At 44.0% G+C, this 17629-nt stretch overlaps 2 protein-coding genes and 1 long non-coding RNA gene across 6 annotated transcripts; 2 read left to right on the forward strand and 1 right to left on the reverse strand.

Annotated features, from left to right (window-relative positions):
* The first annotated feature begins 6 nt into the window (after window positions 1-6).
* On the forward strand, window positions 7-4202 carry LOC129784234 (uncharacterized). 2 transcript variants are annotated; one of them, XR_008746700.1, is made up of 3 exons: window positions 7-434; window positions 2071-2118; window positions 4073-4202. It is a non-coding gene; the product is annotated as an uncharacterized LOC129784234 (long non-coding RNA). The 2 variants fall into 2 exon arrangements; XR_008746699.1 differs by having other exon boundaries at window positions 2071-2123; window positions 4073-4196.
* On the reverse strand, window positions 3976-6495 carry RNF186 (ring finger protein 186). Its single transcript, XM_005229668.4, has 2 exons — window positions 6386-6495; window positions 3976-5859 (listed from the first exon to the last, which is right to left on the reverse strand). Exon 2 carries the CDS (start codon window positions 5774-5776, stop codon window positions 4856-4858), a length of 921 nt encoding a protein of 306 aa, XP_005229725.1. The 5' UTR covers window positions 5777-5859; window positions 6386-6495; the 3' UTR covers window positions 3976-4855.
* On the forward strand, window positions 6382-17453 carry OTUD3 (OTU deubiquitinase 3). Of its 3 annotated transcripts, XM_055800914.1 has the most exons (9): window positions 9605-9804; window positions 10473-10621; window positions 11391-11503; window positions 14566-14688; window positions 15401-15526; window positions 16097-16193; window positions 16477-16658; window positions 16998-17197; window positions 17285-17453. In XM_055800914.1, the coding sequence occupies exons 1-8, from the start codon at window positions 9635-9637 to the stop codon at window positions 17172-17174; spliced, it is 1137 nt and encodes a 378-aa protein (XP_055656889.1). In that variant the 5' UTR covers window positions 9605-9634; the 3' UTR covers window positions 17175-17197; window positions 17285-17453. The 3 variants fall into 3 exon arrangements, with proteins under 3 accessions (XP_055656890.1, XP_055656889.1, XP_055656888.1); XM_055800915.1 differs by lacking the exon at window positions 9605-9804 and adding an exon at window positions 6382-6483 and having other exon boundaries at window positions 16998-17453; XM_055800913.1 differs by having other exon boundaries at window positions 16998-17453.
* The last annotated feature ends 176 nt before the right edge of the window (window positions 17454-17629 follow it).

Genomic DNA, 17629 nt, shown 5'->3' on the forward strand with positions numbered 1-17629 from the left:
GCGGCTCGCCTACGCGACTGGCGTAGCGCGGCGCTCAGTTTGCGGAGCCGAGCTGGGAGGCGCGCCGGGCTGAGGTGATGGTGGCGGCGAGCCGACAGCCAGCCCCGGGCCGACCCTTTCCCGGCTGCCGGCTCCTTCGCGGGCGTGGTGGGAGGCGCATCTCCACCGTGAGATGGGTATAGCGGCTTTTGCCCTCGCTGCCCGCCTTTATCTGCGGTCTTGGGCCTTGTACGCCGCATTGGTGGCTCGCAGGGGGTTCAGGCCTACCTGGGTACCAGCCCTTTCGCTCTTTTTTTTCCCTCAAGTCCTTCCAGTCCTAAAGCCCTTTTCCCCCCTGTGAGAACCTCTCCATCAGAGAAGTAGGCATGTGAGTTTCGTGAAGCTGCTCTCAGGTTCCTACCCCAGGAGTTCTCTGCCATCTCCACACAGGACAGGTTGGTGTCGCTGGGGGTTACCCTGAGGAAAACTAAAGCTTTAGTGGAGTCTTGAATTTTGTGCTGTATTACTGGGTGGGATCCCAAAGCCATAGGAACAGAAGCTGAAGTGTGTGTGTATATATGCACTCATCAGACCAATGTAAGGGCCATGTACATATTGCTGATAGCAGCAGGGTTACTGACACAGTCACCTCCAGAGGTTTTGTGTCACTCTGGTTATTTGGCCTTGCAGAAATCCGAATACTTTGGAGTTAGTTCAGCTATCCAAGCGTAATGCTTTTGCGTTGTGTTTTGGGGGTTTAAGAAATGCATTTGCTGCGAAAGCAGTCTCCAGCTGGAACCCTAAGTGCAGTGCATAGTCATCCTCAGAGAAATCGGTATTTTTCAGGGGGGAGAGAGCAGTTTTTGTGTATAGCCACATTTCACAAAAGCAAAACTGGTTTTGGTTGCTTGGTATCTGGGGTAACTGATACGTACTTTAAAACATGCTATGTGGGACTGACTTATAAATACATTTTTAAAATAAGCTGGGTACCAATTCTGTTTAAAAGATGATTTTTCTTTGGCCAAAGTCTTGTCCTGATTGCATGGTACTAATGTTAGACACCCCCCTCAAGTGTACTTGCACAAGTACTCATGTTAAATATAGGTATTTTCAGCATCATCATGTAGTCATTAAATATGACACTAAAGTTCAAAAGGCGAGTTCTGTTGATTCCCAGTTAGGGTGCAGAAGGTATCTGCTTCACCTGTGACTTTACCTCACTTGAGTAACTGCACAACACAACAGACAAGTTGCAAATGGTTCACAACAAGTAAGGAATCACCTGGGCATAAATCTGTGGAGATCTTCTCAGAGCAAGATCTGCAAATTAGTTTCTTGTAGATTTGCCAGTTCTGTGTTTGAGGACCTAAAGTTCTGTTTGTACTGAATCTGAGCGGTGTGGAGGTGTGAAATGTCTTATTTATTCCATGTTTATTTTTGCCTATTTGTGTGGTAATGCAGAAGAGCTGTTAAAAGTGGACCAAAACCGAAGTTGAGTGGAATGACAATTAGGAGTGAGTTTTACCAGATGTTGTAAACTTGGGATCTCATTATATAGTTTAATAGTAATCAAAGCCAGCAAAATTATGGATAATTTAAAGTTCTGCAGATAAAGTGAGACTTCTACATCTAACAGTAATTTAGAACACCTACACTCTGAATTTTTCAGGCACCTGTCTCACTCTTACATAAGTAACTAGTGACTGTGGTGGTTGATGGAGGTGCTGTTTGTTGAAGAGAAGCCTGGAAAGGGATTGGGATAGGAAAAGTTGTGGCATTGGGAAGGGTCCTGTGGGCAGAGGGGCAGTGCAGAAGCACAGCATGACAAAAAGATAGATGTATTTTTTAATTGAAACTCACTTGTGTACATTCGTTGTTAAACAAAGTACCTTTGATGCTTCTGGTCCAGGATTCTGTCTATACAGACTATAGCCTTTAAATACTGATGTTGGGTCTTATGATGCTCTTAATGCCTCAATGGGATTCTGTCTTTGTAAATCCCAATTCTCAGATATTTATGCAGTTTCTTGGGTACAGCTGAGTACTACTGCCTGGGCCCATTTCTCATTATGAACCTCTCTCTTTCAGGCTGTGGTGTGTTAACCTAATCACTCTCTGAAATTGGGAGCCAGCTAGGTAAGGTAAGCAGGGCAACGTAGTTCAGAGCTGAAACTTTCTTTCCAGGAATACTGGCATGAATTAAATCTGAGTACAAAAAAATCCTTTCCATTTTGGAATGGGAATACATTTCTGTTGGCCTTTTCTCCATAAACTCAGTTGCTGCTTCAGAGGTTTACGTTGTCATGGAGCCTTATCTTGTCAGATGAGAATCACAGCTGTTATAAAGATATCAGGTTCTAGGACCTAATGACTTCCACCAACATCCATGAACTCTGAATCAGCTGATTGTTAGTGGCTCTCAAAGGCTAAAGAAATGTTTCAGTTGAACTGCTGAATGCAAGCTTGGAAGCTGCTGATGCAAAGCAGTTGGGATGGAAACCTGGAGTTCCATGGCTGCTAATCTTACTGTATGGATCCATAGGGGTTTTTTCAGTGGGCCAATCTCTCACTGGTAGCCAACAGCGCATGCGCTTCCTTCTTGCTGCTGTATACCGCCTTGAGGGAAGCCCTTTTTTGTTGGCCTTTTTTCTTTTTGGCACTGGAGAAATTAGTGTAAAAGAACTTGAATGCACCCTTTTGGAAGGACAGGGTATATAACAAATGGATTTTTCCCGTTTACATTAATTCTCTGATTTCATTTGTTCACACACATGGGCTGGCAAGGCCACATGGGCTGGCCAGCTCCATTGTGAGTGATACAAGGACAAGGGATGCTGCCTCTATATTCTTCATTATATTTCATTTTGTTACGTCTATTAATTATATTTCTGGACTGACAATGACAAACTGATACTGAGTTCAATGTATACACCCTTCTGGAGTTGTTTGATATTTTGCTTGGTCTCTTCCCTCAGGCAAAATTCCCCAAGTTTTATCTTTTTTGTTGTTGGGTTTTTTTTCCTCCACCAGTTGGGATAATGTTATGGCTCTAGTCCAGTTCATCTTTGCCATCTTATCTTTAGGACAGTCTGTTTCTTCCTGCTATCTGGTTGTTTGAATGAGACCAGTGTAGCAATTAGCACATGATCTTCCTTTAACGCTTCTAGCTTACTCTGATGCATTCATGCACACTACGTTCAGGCCAATACGAATTGTTACAAACCTTTACAGTACCAGTCACCCACTAGTGCTGGTGAAGGGAACTCGACAAGAAAATTGTCTATGAGCTGAAAGACCTGCCAAGAGTTTCTAAAATTATTTTCAGTAAAGCTGAATAACTGTTCCAGTCTTTGTATTTGGAATAATACAGTATTTGGATTTAAAGCTACCTGCCTTTTCCCAATTGAAAAGCTTTTTTCTGGTTGGATATTAGCAAATGTTACTATATATGTACTCTGCAATAAGCCAGTTGCTGTCCAAATATATGAGAAAACCCAAAGCATTTATTTCCCTTGAAGGTTTGTGTTTTGGGGCAGAAAACAGACCTGTTTTTTTCCAAGACCCTAGGAGGAGAACAGCTCCTTCCCCTCTTAGTCTAATCTGTTTTATCTGCTGGTGAGACACTATGTATATTTATATACTGAGCAACTGGAGTACATCAGTTTCCATTCTTATCGAACACAAATATTTACCCCAGGCCTGATCCAAGGTCTCCTGAGATCCATGGTGCTCTTAAAAATGTAACTTAACTAGAGCAAACTCCTGATTTTTTCCAATTTAATTTTAGTTGGGTTATAGGGTATTCTGTTAGCAACTAAGTATTTTTTTAAATAAAGGAAAAAAAATCCAACACATTACTGCTTTGCTTTACTCACCAGCTCAATTGTGCAGACTCCCTAATATGTTTTCTCAGCTGTAGTTCCTGTCAATGAGGAAACTGAAATGTTTTGATGTGAATTGTCAGTGAGGAATTGAAACACAGAAGTCAATGAGTAATTAATATTACTGAACTTTAATGGACACATTCCATGTAAAAATAGCAGATGTGGTATGGCGTAACAATTGACAGGTTTCTGTTTATCTCTATAAGCATCTCCAGGGGCAATGTTGAACCTAACATGAAGAGGGCAAGAAGAGAGGTGGTACAGGTAGCCAGATAAAGGAATTCAGGTGAGAGGAACCATTTCTGTGCTAAATAACATGGGGAATATTGAAGGGTCATGAACTTCTAAGAGCCTTACCCTTTGCAAGCCACAGACTCAAGATCAGGAGTGTTGATTTTGCCTTCTCCTCTCCAGTTTTGTGTGTAACTTAAAATGGCATCAACTGACATCCCCTTTTCCCAGTCCCTTTCCTGTCCCTACCAACAACCATTTGGGCAGTGATAGGGATTAAGTGATAATCTGGGTTAAAACTACTCTCTTCCACTGAGGCTAGGCTAAATTTAGCAGTCTCATTTCCCCACATTGTCACAAGAAAAGGTGTACGTGTGTTAAGAGACCAGGAAAACACAACCACAGGATTTTCACAGGACATATCTGTCAGGAGTTTCAGATAATGTTCTGAAGTGCTAATCAGGAAATGACATGGAGAAGAGCAAAATGACAAAAGCAAACCAACAAAATTATTAGTCTGGGATAAAAATTGTATGGAAAGCCTACAATTTTTATCTTGTATACACCAACATATAAATATTTGACTATGTTTCCAGTAATGAAATTTAACAACTCATTGCTATTGGGCCAATTTAGGCACCTGTTGAATTTATTGCGTGAATGATTGCTTTCAAAGTCCAGTAACTGACTGGCGCGCCTAGGATGCAGCTTTGCAGGCAGGACTGGTCCATTCTCTCTCAGCAGCGCAGGTTATTGTTTCAGGCGATGGCAGCAATGTGAGTCTCCTTGCGGCAGGAGGTGAGCGAGTCCCTGTTACACCTCCAGTAGAATTTAGGAGTGCAGCAAAGCACCATAGACAGGACCAACCCCAAAGTCAGCATGAGACAAATTACCCATTTTATCAGCCCAGAGTATATGAATGGGAGGATGAGGATAGTGAGAATGACCACAAGCAGCAGGAGCAGCACTAGTCTCTGGATCGCCAGTCTGTTGTCCGCTGGAACATTTTCATCTCCGTGTAAAACATCTTGGCTGGTCAGAGTCCAGCTATTTTTGTCCAGCCCTATGGCTGAGATGTGTACCTCAGGGTTTGAATCTGGGTTTTCCAAGTGCTCCATGATGTCTTCTTTATTTTGAAGCGTGCGGATGAGTCCTCCTGACACAAAAGTGGCTTTTCTGCACAGGGGGCAGGTGATGATCCAGGTACTCTCTTCTTTCCTGAGGATGAGCTTGAGGCAGACTGCACAGAAGGCATGCTGGCAGTCCAGGAGCTTTGGTACTCTGTAAATATCGTACTTGTTGAAGCAGACTAGGCAGTCCGTATCAATAGACGTTGTGGTTGGACACTGGTGGTTCATTTCAAAACTGCATGCTTCAGAAGGGTTTATGTTCGTTAGCATAACAAGAGGCTTTGCGTTTGGGCAGTCTCTTTCAGAAATTGCTGGGTTAATGGCATCAGGACCGTCTTGCTCTGTGCCTGAAGGTGTTTCAATTTTTTTAAGATGTTCTTCCATAAATCCCAGTCCCTTCACATTGGCAGCGTTTTCGGTTAGGGGTCCTGCTCTGCTCATTTCTGCAGCACCTTCTGCAGCGATCACAGGACTGTCCTTGTCGGCCTGAGGTAATCCAGGAGCTGTCGAGCTGTTTCCACTGTTTGGCTTGTCAGTGGATTTCTCCATGGAGATAAACCTCAGTGCGGTTTGTCTTCCCTTAGCTGAAGGATTTTCTGAGTTTCTGGCTCCTTATATGTGTTGCTTTATTCCTGTTATATGCATGATTGATTAGTGACAGCTAGCTTTAAGCGTGTTGTGCTCTTACAATACGGTGCTTTTATGAGATGGGGACCTGAGTTAATCATTAACTTCACGGCCAAGATGTTTTACAATGGCTGATAATATCACTGAGCAACTTCTGTCCGGAAGCAGACCCCATGGCGTTAACAGACTGCAGCTTTCTTCACTGTGGTAGCCAGGCACTACCATTATTATTAAATTAGTACTTTATTTGTTGAAAGCAATTTCACTGGTCTCTAAACACTTATTTGCTGGACAGCAACAGATTCAGAGGAATTATCTGGTATTAACACTGGTGTATTGGGTGCAGTACTTTGATTAGAGAGAGCATAAGTATCACCAGTTTTGGGAGCTCTGGCTAGGAAGTCTGCTCTTGCTTTAGCAATACTCACTACCCTCGAGCTGGTACCCTACAGCACAAAGTAAAGAATGAGATTATTAATGTTGAGCATTAAATGTCTGATTATTATCAACTCTTTTATCCTAGGAGAGTACCTGTTGGTTTCAGTCATCAGTGGGCTTCCAGGTGTGAATTGAAGCATGACTTAGGGTCTTACACAGTCCATGAGAGAGAGCTGGAGATCAAGAGCAAGGTTAGTGTCTTGGTAGCACCATTTTCTTTTTTGTAGTGTTCGAAGGACAACCTCATGCACTCAGGAACGCCCTTCTGTTAGGTGGTTTTGTGAATGTTCATCTCGTCTGGAAAAAAAAATATATGCCTGAACAAAATCCCTCAGTCTCTTAATTTCTTCCTACCTTCTTATTTGAGGGGTAAAATACAGATGGTGGTTTGTCAGGAAGAATCCTGTGGAAGGAAGGAAGGTGGAAAAGGAAGGTTCACTAACTCCAGAAAGACGGACTAAGTCAGCATTACCCGTAGAAGACAGGCAGTACCAAGTCAGTAGCCTCACATGCACCTGAATGCTCAAGCTGTCTGTGTTACCATGTGCCAGCCCCTCCCTCCAACAAAAGCAACAGAAATAAATGAAATAACTGCAATTTAGGAGGGCAAGGAGTTCAGGAAGACTCTAATCTCATGAACTTGCTGATGATGGGGGGAAGAGCTTGTTCTTCTTTGCTGAGAAATAGTAGGTTTGTTGTAAGCAAACCGTAAAAGTAGGCGTTCCTGCTACATTTCTGCTGATGTGGCGTATTGCAGTGTTTGATGGACTTTGGGGTGACCCCAAATTTTAGGAGTCTGAAGATCTTTCAGTTGCAGAAGTGGTACTTGTACTTGAAGTGCAAGAACACCTGGAAGCGGGTTCTTTTATGTTTAAAAATAGGAGAATTTTCTATTGCATTTCACATACCTCTTTATTAGGAAGTTAATGCTGTTAAAAAGTTCTGGGAAAGTGGAAGAGAAACCTGCCATTTTCACAGTGTTTTAGCAGTTTCAAATTTGGTCTGTCAGTTCCCATGTCCAAAATGGAAATGTCTTATAAAATTACTGATTCTTGATTATTAGAACAGTATGAAACTGTCCTGCCAATGTTGGGAAGCTGGAACAGACACCAAGAGGGGCAACACTCCTAACTTCAAGTTTAAAAGGAGGTGGGATGAATCCATGCCTCTGTATCCATGTGCTGTCTTCTGACAATGGGTGGGAGTGATTTTTGCGTGCCTTCCGACTGTGTGCTCTGGAAACTCGGAGCTGCTTCAGAGGCATAATTGTCTTGCTGCAGATGTGTGTCAGCAGCTAGGACAAATCGCTTGAGGGAAGGGGAAAGCCGAGGTCCTCGTGCTTCAGAAAGGCCCTTATGCTTTCCTGGGCTGTGCTTTACTGCCACGTGGATCGGGGACCCCAGGGGAGGATGCGTGATCTAGTGTGGGGGCTCAGGAGGCTGCAACCGTGCAATTTGCTGTGGTTTCAGCACTGCTGTTCAGCGAGCGTGTCATCTCCCTGCCCAATTTTTATTGGTCGTAGTGGATTAAAAATATGTCTTTGTCGTTGTCCTCCATTGATGAAATTTTCAGCCAAGTGTCAGAGGACTTGCCCTAATTTTGACTCAGTTTTGTCCTTGGTGTCACGAGTGATGTTCACTGGCTTGCATGCAGGTTATACTTAACTGAATTGCTTATAGCCCTTTAACACTACTTAGGCTAATTACTGTTTCATTAATCATTTGCAGTCAGTTTATATACTCATCTTGTTTTCCTGCTTTTAGTGTGTTTGCATAAGAAAATATGTTTCTATGGAATGTTTCTTATGGACTTGTTTATGACAGGATATGGATATAAAAGTGTAGTCATGTCATTTCAGAGTAAAATCCTTGCTTGCCATAGGGCTTTGAGCACAATACTATTCAAAACATCTGAGAAGGTGCTGGTGATAGTCCTGTGAGCTTCTTCCTCTCTTTCAGATTGTTGTGACTCTGAACAAGAGGAACTTAAAAAAATTTATCTTGATGTGAAGCCTCTCACTGTATCCCCTGTTACCCAGCGTAAGTACGGGTGAAGCAGAGAGGTCGCCTTCAGATTTACACCACGTCATTTGGGGTGCCAAGGAGTTTCTTACGCTGAGGTGGAAAAGGAGGTTGTTCTGTGGTGAATAAAGCTGCAGTGGATGGTGCCTTTTGTGATCTGAAACACCTCGCAGGAGAATCCTGCCTGGTGATTTTTATCTTGCCTTGTTAGACTACGACATGCTTTCGTGGCACGTCTGTAATATTCCTGCCAAGGGAGTTGATTCACTCGTTATCTCAGGGGCTGTTCCCAAATTTGGAGTGTTTCCTTAGCGTGCATCGTGAAACCATTTGGCTGCACCTTCTGAACTGAGACTGCTAGGAATTGGGCATAAATCCGACTGGCAGCACCAGGCAGATTCTGTTGCGATACCTGCAGAGAAAAGTAGGGCGAGGAAAAGCAGAGTAGAGGGAGAGAATAGATGGAGGGGGCAGCAACGGGGAGGGGGGGCAGCTGCGGATGGCCTCTGTGGTTGCTGTGGGAAGAGTGGCACCAGGACAGCAGGGAATCATCCCCCAAAATCCATACTCTGGCCGAGTCACTGAGTCACCAGCCCCCTTCTGCGGTCTGGAGGAGTTTCCCTCCGTGCCTGGGGAAATGGGACACTAAGCTTCAGCATATTACACATATTAATTTAATTAATTTTCACAGTTTCAGCTCTCCCGTGGCAGCTGTCAGCCACGTTCTCGTGGTGCCACCTCGCGGGTCCTTTCCTTTTCAGCTCACCCCGGAGCGTGGATCTGGTGTGGAATGGTTACTGTCTGCAGTAACTCGCCCTGGCGTGTGACGGGAGAGGGTGGCCAAAGCAGCGGCCAGGGGTCATGGTGGTCAGCTGGGGCTGTGCTGGGGCTGCTGGGAGAGGCACCGGAGCCTGTGGCCGTGCCCCGAGGAAAAAGCCCCTGGACAGAGTGTAATTCACAGTGGAAGCTAATGAGGCGCGGAACGCGGCGATCTCGGGCAAAGCATTTTGGTACCGTATCAATGATGCTCGCTGCAGGCTCCCAGCCTCCTCCCCACCGATCCCCCTTCTCCCAGCTGATTCCTGCACGCTTCTTCCCTTCACAGCTCCCATTGCCTTTGATCCCTAAAGCCCTCCGCTTCCCCTAGCCTCAGTTTCCCTCCCGGGACCCCCTGCTCCCACCTGCCTTCCTCCTCCTCCTGGAGGAATCCGCCTGGGGCGGGCTAGAGCGGCGGCGCTCCGGCCGCTCCGCGCTGCTCTCGATGGTGCCGCGCTCACGTGAGGGGCGCCCGGCGGCGCAGGCGCGGTGGCGCCCGGCGGGGATGTCCCGCAAGCAGGCGGCTAAGGCCCGGCCCGCCGCCGGAGCCAGGAAGGTGCGGCGGCCCCGGCAGCCCTCCGCCGGACCGGCTCCCGACCCCGCACCGGGTGGCGGGGGCCTCGCCCGGCAGCTGCGAGCCCTCGGCCTCAAGCTGCGGGAGGTGCCGGGCGATGGGTGAGCGCCGGCCTCCTGCCCCCGGGAGCCTTCTCCTCCGTCGGCGGGTGGGCAGCCTGTGTCCCCGGGAGCTGAGGGCCTTCCCCTCGTGGCTGAGTGGAGCTAGTGCTCCGCAGGGATGGGGGCTTCCCCGCTGGAGCCCACAGGGATCAGAGGGCTCTGCTTTGTGGGTGTGCAGGGCCTGGTCCCCGGGGGTGCTGAGGGCTCTGCTGGACCCAGGCCTGGTCCCTGGCGGGGCTAAGGGCTCCCCTGGTCTGCTGAGCAGAGCGTAGGAAGGACCATCAGTATTGGGTGAAAGAGGTGTTAGATGTCTGCTGAGAAACTGCTTGGTAGATCATTGAGTTGTCCTTTGTCGCATTACGTCTTTTGTCAGTTTAAGACAGTTTGGCCTAGCAGTCTTACCATGCTTGACTTACCCTTTTGGAGCTGTAGACATGTTCACTCAAAACCTTATGTTCTTACCAGCAATTCTAGTAGCAGCAGCCATTTAAAGTACAGGGAATAGGTGCTACTTCACATTCATATCCTTGTTGAACTTAACTGGGCAGAAGGAGCACAAATACTTTCCTTTTATCACTGTATCTTTTTGCTGCTACGCCAGTTGTTGGTTTAATGGTGTATGTTAGCTATGTTTCACACACGCTAACTGGTGGTTTCTCTTTCGGTAGCAATTGTTTGTTTCGGGCCCTTGGTGATCAGCTTGAGGGGCACTCGCGGAACCACCTCAGACATCGCCAGGAAACAGTGGATTACATGATAAAGCAGCGGGAGGATTTTGAGCCTTTTGTGGAGGATGATGTACCCTTTGAGAAACACGGTATGGTCTCCATGGGATACTAGTGGAAGGGTTACTGCTTAATGTGTTTACGTCTCATTAAGCATATCTTCTTACTAAACAGTTCCTTATTCCAAGACTATGTTAGGGCTTCTCTTTAGTTTAGAAACTGTGAGTGTACCTTTCTGTCTGTTCCATAGAATGATGAGCTATTAAACTTGTATTAAATCGGTGTTGGAAATAAGTTTAAATTTAAGAAAAAATTGGAGAAGGAAAGAGAGGCAAAAAAAGCCAAGAAGTTAAAATTTGATGTTTTCAAAAGGAACTTGCAAAAATTGCCTAGTTCTTCTTGAATGCTGGTGAGTGTCAAGTGGCTGATTTCTTTGGGTTTCTTCTTCTCCTTGACACTTGATATTTCATGGTGGTAACACAGGGGAAGATCCAAAGCAGACAAAAATACAGCCTTTGTTCTGAAAGCTTCGAGGATGTGCCAAGTACCATGCAGGTGATGCATGAAAGTGGTTTGGGCCTTTAGTATGTGGCACTCCTTCCTTCTGAGCTAACACAGAGCTGATGGCCTTGCATAATCTAAGGGTGTACTGCATTTTTTAGAGGTTTCTGTGGTCATTTAAGACTCATTAACTTCTGTCCCTGCCAAATTTTTGCTTCAGCAGTCACTGTTTCACAGTTGGGATTTTCTTTCCGGAATTTCTTGGGCTTGTGATGAATTTTTGTTACTCACTATCCCTCCAGTGCTTCTGGAACTGCCAGAAACTAGGTTTCCAACTCTTCTGGATGTTTTTTCCTTTAGTTACCAATTTGGCCAAGCCCGGTACCTTTGCTGGCAACGATGCTATTGTGGCCTTTGCAAGGAACAATCAAATGAATGTGGTTATTCATCAGCTTAATGCTCCGCTGTGGCAGGTGAGAAACGAAACTTCTATATTGTGACCTAATTTTCAGCTGATGAATACAAATTGTGTTGAAACTTCCTGATCATTACAAAAGAGCAATCAGTAGCTGTATGGTGTAGAGTTGTGCTTGCTTTTTCACCCTTGGGCAAAAACACTCCAGATTTCAGCTAGGAGGAGAGGGAATGAAAGAAAACAATGAATGTGTGAAAGTATGTGGACGTGGAGCAGCATGTTTTAGTTTGGTTTTAAGCTTTGTTGTTGTGTTTCTGTTTCCCTGTCTTCTGAAGGTTGGACTTCACATGAGGTTACTTTTCTGATAGGAATTTGAGCCAGGCTTAAGGAAACCTGTACCATAAGATTCAGAAATATGGAAGTACAGGGTATGGCGGCTGTGTTGGAATGAAGCTCTGTCAATTCTGCATGGGATTTGGAATGAGAAGGTTTCTGACAGTTGGAGAAATGAGGTGGAAGAGGCAAGAAGTTTTAAAACTTTGAGGTGGTGTTTAATCAGCTTCTGGAAAGGACTGTGTGGTATGGTTTCCTCTGACAGCAGGGCACTGGAACAAGCAACCCATCAGGTCCCTCCCGCTTGCTTTTTTTCGTTGTTTTTCTATGGCAAGTCCACCGTGGAATGGGTCCACGCTCAATCTGCCTGTCCATTGAGCAAGTGAGAACCTGTATTTAAGTCAGGATTGTTTCTGGCCACAATTTACAGGCAGAACCAATGAAGTATATAGATTAAACAAGGCAATAAAAAGACCAGGTGAACACTGTCAATGGTGTCTCAAATACATTTGAAACCGTGTCAGGTGGATTCTTGAACCCAGATGAGTTTAAGCTCATTTGCGTGGCAGCCATGGGCAGTAAGACAGCTAACTAAAATCCTCAACTGCTTGACCCGCGAGAGCGAGCCGAGGTAGCAACCTTGCGGGAGAGTTCATGGGGGTGCGGTTCATGTTTTTGTTACTGTTTTGAACGGGGTGCTCACCTCTGTGTACTTAACTCCTATCGATATTTTGTATATCCTCTTAAAAAGCTTAAACTCTTTTTTCCCCATTCATTGACCTTTCCAGGGTTGTAAAGACAGAGTTTGTGATGAGGTTCTGTTTTGCCTGAGTGTAGTCTTATTAGTAAAGGGTTGTCTTAGGCTCTTGAGACTGGCGTAAGGTAATAGTTGTAATGTAAGGAGTCTCCTGCCCGCACAGAGGATACATCAGGACATTGAAGTATGTAAGGCGTCACAAACATGATGACAATGTTAGCAAGTTGGTGGGCTTGACTAACCCAGGACACCTTTTTTTCTTGATTTTCTATATGTCGACCTACTTTCCCACCCCCCCACCTCCCCCTTTCTTCTTTGGAGCCCAACAAAACTTTAGAAAGATGAGATTCCAAAGAGAGCATTTCCAGAGAGGCAGGTGAGCAAGATGCTTAAAGCAGATAGAGTGAATATCTCCCTCCTCTAAAGCAGATGGTGAGTTATCCTTTAATTTTGAGAGAACCATTTGGATCCAGTACAGCTAAGCTGGAACGATGTGAGCAGAAGTGTTCAGGACCTCCAGCTTGTATCTCAATCTCTGGCCTAATCAAAAGCTCTTCGGAGGTAGGCATCTCTGCGTGGACATTTTAGGGCTTTAAACGCCCTTTACCTTTTTTGATAGTGACTGTAAATGTAGAGCTTCAAGTTAGCTCAGATGTACAGGCTATTTTATTGGCTTTTTGGATAACTGCTTACCTTTTTTCAGTGGTTTTGCCTTTTTTTTTCTTTTTGTTTATCTGCAGCTATCTTTTATTTACAGTTCCAGTGTACTGTGGAAAGAGCACGCAAAAAGAGGCTTCACTACTGAGAGCTAAATTGGGTAATTTTCAGAATGATCTTTAAAGAGCTTTGGGATTTGTTAGATACCCATTGAGGCTCTGGCAGAGGAGAGGTGTTGAAAACAAATTTTCCTGAGTTCCAACATGTCAAATAACAGGATAAAAGGCAGAAGTTAAGTATAACCAAGTGTTGAGTTGGAACTTAAAGGTGAGCAAGTGTGAAATAGATGAATGGAGAATCTCTATCGTGAAATCTGAAGTCATTAGAGCAAAGCAGAGTGAAGACATGGTTGAAAGGTGACTTGGTGTATATTCCCTAAGTTAGGATAAGCTGATTGAAAGATGTAAAAGGATTGAGAAATTGTGGAGCCCTAAAGCAAGCATTTGTTGTCATTTGCTTACTGACATCTTCTCCAGAAAGGCTGTCAGATCTTTGAACTCTGGCTTGACAGGTAAGCAAAGGAGATCTGCAAATGCAGGTAATTTTCTGCATTCCTTGTAAGAGTTGGAATGCTGTGTAGCTTTTAGCTAATAACTTGAGACACTGGTGGTTGGGGTAGAATGATTCTTGCATCAGTACAGATAATACTCAGAGCAGGAATTTTCTACAGAAACCGCTGTACTTGGTGCTGACAAAGCAAAGGAATGTTTGGTGGTTAATAGTGCTCCTGAATCGAGTTAGTATGTTTTCATGGTTTGGCTTTATTTCTGTTAGTCTTTCTTTAAAAAACAAAACATAACCACTTTGAATGCTAACTGTTAAAACAGCATCTCGTCCCAGCTGCTGAACACCACTTAGTCTGGGTGATGTTTCCACTGTGGTCATAATTTGGACTTTTTTTTTTTTATTATTTCCTTCATGTTTGAGGGGAAGAAGGCATTGTACACTCAGTGGGAGTTGTCACTGCGACTGGGCCTGGGAAAGGCGATTAAGAAAGCTCACAGCTCCTGTGGAAATTTTAGAAAATAGTTAAGAGCTGTCCACTGAAATATTTTCATACCATGTTTTGTTTGTTATGACGTAACTGACCCAATGTTGTGTATCTGGTTTTCAAATATGATCCTTGAGACAGAAGCTCTGTTGTTACTGTAGGCACATCTGGATTATTAGGTCAAGTCTTAAAGATGCTTCAGTAGCCACGTACTTTGCTTCCAATCACAGTGTTTATCATTGCTTAAAAAAATAATACTTTGAAAAATATGATGCTGAAGTTGATTCCAAATGCTCATTTGCAATTTGTTTCTTTTATTTAGATTCGGGGCACAGATAAAAATAACGTGAGGGAGCTGCATATTGCATATCGTTATGGAGAGCACTATGACAGTGTGAGGAGAATCAATGACGATTCTGAAGCTCCAGCGTATCTTCAGATGGAGGTTGGTTATGGCAGAACAACCTGAGTCAGCTGTGGGTAATAAATAAAAGAGATAAAAATGACCAGTTCATTTCCTTTCTCATTTGCATCGAGACTGGGAGTTTGGTCTGTGTCACGCTGGGCATAGGAAAGCCCCTGAGGTCGTTGTAAGTAGTGCTGCCTGCTGTCCTGAGACAGGCTGTGAAGTGTTTAAATTACTGGGCTGGAAATCAATCCCAGATCTGCTGCTGTGATATGAGCTGTAGAAGTCTTGAAGCAACTTCATCTAAGTTACATACTTATGCACCTTGAATGCAGAAACAAAGGGGAGGGAGGACAGAGCTGGAAAGGCAACAGCTGGATACAATTGTCCTCTTCATATCTCACTTTTTCATGTCAAGGAGTAAGCTGTGCTGTCCTTGAGATTCTCTGCACACAACTGTGTAATGTGTGGTATTGTAATAAGATAAATACTGCATTTAAAAAGCCAGTGATTATTTACAGGTATGCACAATTTTGTAGTATGTGAGAGCTTGCTCAGTAGCGTATGAGTCGTGGGAAATGGTGTCAGTGATGAAGAAGTTACACAATTTCCAAGATGCTTTGGCAGAGGATATTTCTGAGACAAGTGTGCCATAATAAATAAATTCATTATGATGTCAGATGTTTTTTTACTGCATATCATGAAATCGCTGCATGCTTGTGTGATCTGCTGGTCTTTGCTTTTCTTGCAGATGCTTTGCAAAAATGATTCAAATAAGGAGGAGGAAGTGAAGCCGCAGAAGGGTGACTCTGAAGATGAGATTGAAATTGGAATGGATGATGCTGTACAAAAAGTGTGTAATGCAACTGGATGTTCAGTAAGTATTGAGTAGCCTTTTTGTGCTTAATGTTCAAACCTTCTTGATACATGAAAGTTGCCTTGGGAAGAATCGTAAAAAAATACTCATCTTGGATAATTTCAGCACTGCAGCCATAAATCTGGATGCATTTCATCCTAGACTCAACCCTTAAATGCAGATGAAAGGTGCTCTGTATGGATACCTAATAATTTTGGCAGGTTTGTCTTGCAACATCTCAGAAAAATCACTTTGAAACAAATTCTGTAAGATTTGAAATCCTTTGAGGATGTCTGTACTTGAACATCCCAAATGACTAGCTAACTTGGCGGTTGTCACTGGGTAGCCTGTGTGGTTCCTGCAGACTGAAACAGTTCCCAGTGAAACAGTTACACTGAAACAGCACGTTCCCTTTTCCTGGTATCTTCAGGATTTAAAGTCTTTTTTTCCCCCTCACCTTTTTCAGAAATGGAATACAGGCTAATTGAAAGCAGACAGCAACCCCCTCTCAGTGGTGCAGATGGTTGTTAAATCAGTGTATGTCAGTGATTTGAGCTCTCTTCAGTATTATCTTTCTCATCTTGTGGACAGGACACTGATTTAGTAAGCCAGATTCTGGAAGTGGAAGACTACAATATAGAATCTGCAATATTTGCCATCTTTCAAGTGAACGAAGTGGAAAGAATCAGTAAGTACACAGAGTTTGTCATGTGATGCTTCAGAAGAGCGCTGTCTGATGATGTTAGTGTTCACTGTAAACAGCAGTTCAACATGGACAGTAGGAGTTGGAGCTTGCTGTCGGCTGTGCTCCCACCTCAGCCTTTCTGTGCTCAGGCAGGTTGTTAGTGAGAGCACATTCAATCCAGCTTCCAAAAAAACCACTGTTGCAGAAATTATGGCAGAAGAAATTGGCTGACAGTGAGACTGCTTCTGCATAGAGTGTGTCTGAGAAAGAATTCTGTTATTGGTAGGTACTGAAGAGCAGCATGATCCCCTGAGCAAAGATCAGAAATCGTGTAGCAGAACTCTGTGGGAAGAAAATGGAAGTGGTTCAAGAATCTTGGGAAATCGGAGCTTGCGGCAAGGTGAAATAGAAAATAACAAAGGACAGGCTAGATCCGATGAAGAGAATCGAGCTAGCAGAAACCCAAAGGTATGTGAAGTGTGGTTTGGCAGTGATTTGCACGCCCTTTCATGATCAGGGGAATGCTTAGGATTGTTTAATCAGCAACTGCCCTCTCCTTTGAATTAAAAAGAGCTTCTTCCTACTGGATTTTGTTGCTGCTACAGCTGTGATTTCTCAAACACTTAATAGTGACATGTGGCAGTCTTCCCAAAATGACGCAAAAGTCCTGATAAGTAGTTTGGAATAAACATTCTCTGGCCACTGCTTTGACATCTGCTTGTCTCCTTTACAGTGTATTATTTTTCCTCAACTGCACAGAAAAAAAAAAAGTGTGCTTTCATCTCTGTTTTCATCCTTCCCTTTCAGGTATCAAAAAAACAAAAGAAGGAACAGCAGCGTGTGGAGAAGAAGAAGCGGCAGGAAGAAAGGCACCGACAAAAGGTCTTGGCCAACAAGAGTAACTGTGCAGATAGCAGCAGGAGAGACACAGACTCAAACAACCACGTCACCTTGGTGAAGGCCATGGCAGCCCTAAACATATGAGCGAATGTGTTCCGAGTGCCTTGGTGAGAAAAGCAAATAAAACTGATTAAGACAAAATTCCCCTTAAGCAAATCTCCAAGCACCTATTATGTTAAAATCTGTTTCTGCAGAGATCTCCAAGCGCCCGTGACCTTCCTGTTTCTTCAGTTGTGGGGCCAACAGTTACTTGGTAATTCTGCATCGGCTTCTGTGTGAGAAGAGTTGTTTGAAAATAACAAAATGTAGAGACATGTTTTTATAATTTTGGAGTTAGATAAAGGTGAGAACCTTTTCTTCACACAGCAGTGTCAGATTTGCTTTGACATCTCTTGATATGCTTAGATATTTTTTTTAATAGCAACTTTTTACTTGGTATTGCTTGGAGGAGCTTTATTTTACTTTGCTGTCAGGGAAAGCTTAACAGTTGTCAACTCAGGAACATGGTGGGTGGGTTTTGGTGGTTGTTTTTTTTTTCT

Source organism: Falco peregrinus, chromosome 3 (genome assembly GCF_023634155.1).
Source record: "Falco peregrinus isolate bFalPer1 chromosome 3, bFalPer1.pri, whole genome shotgun sequence".
In the NCBI taxonomy this organism is placed as follows: domain Eukaryota; kingdom Metazoa; phylum Chordata; class Aves; order Falconiformes; family Falconidae; genus Falco; species Falco peregrinus.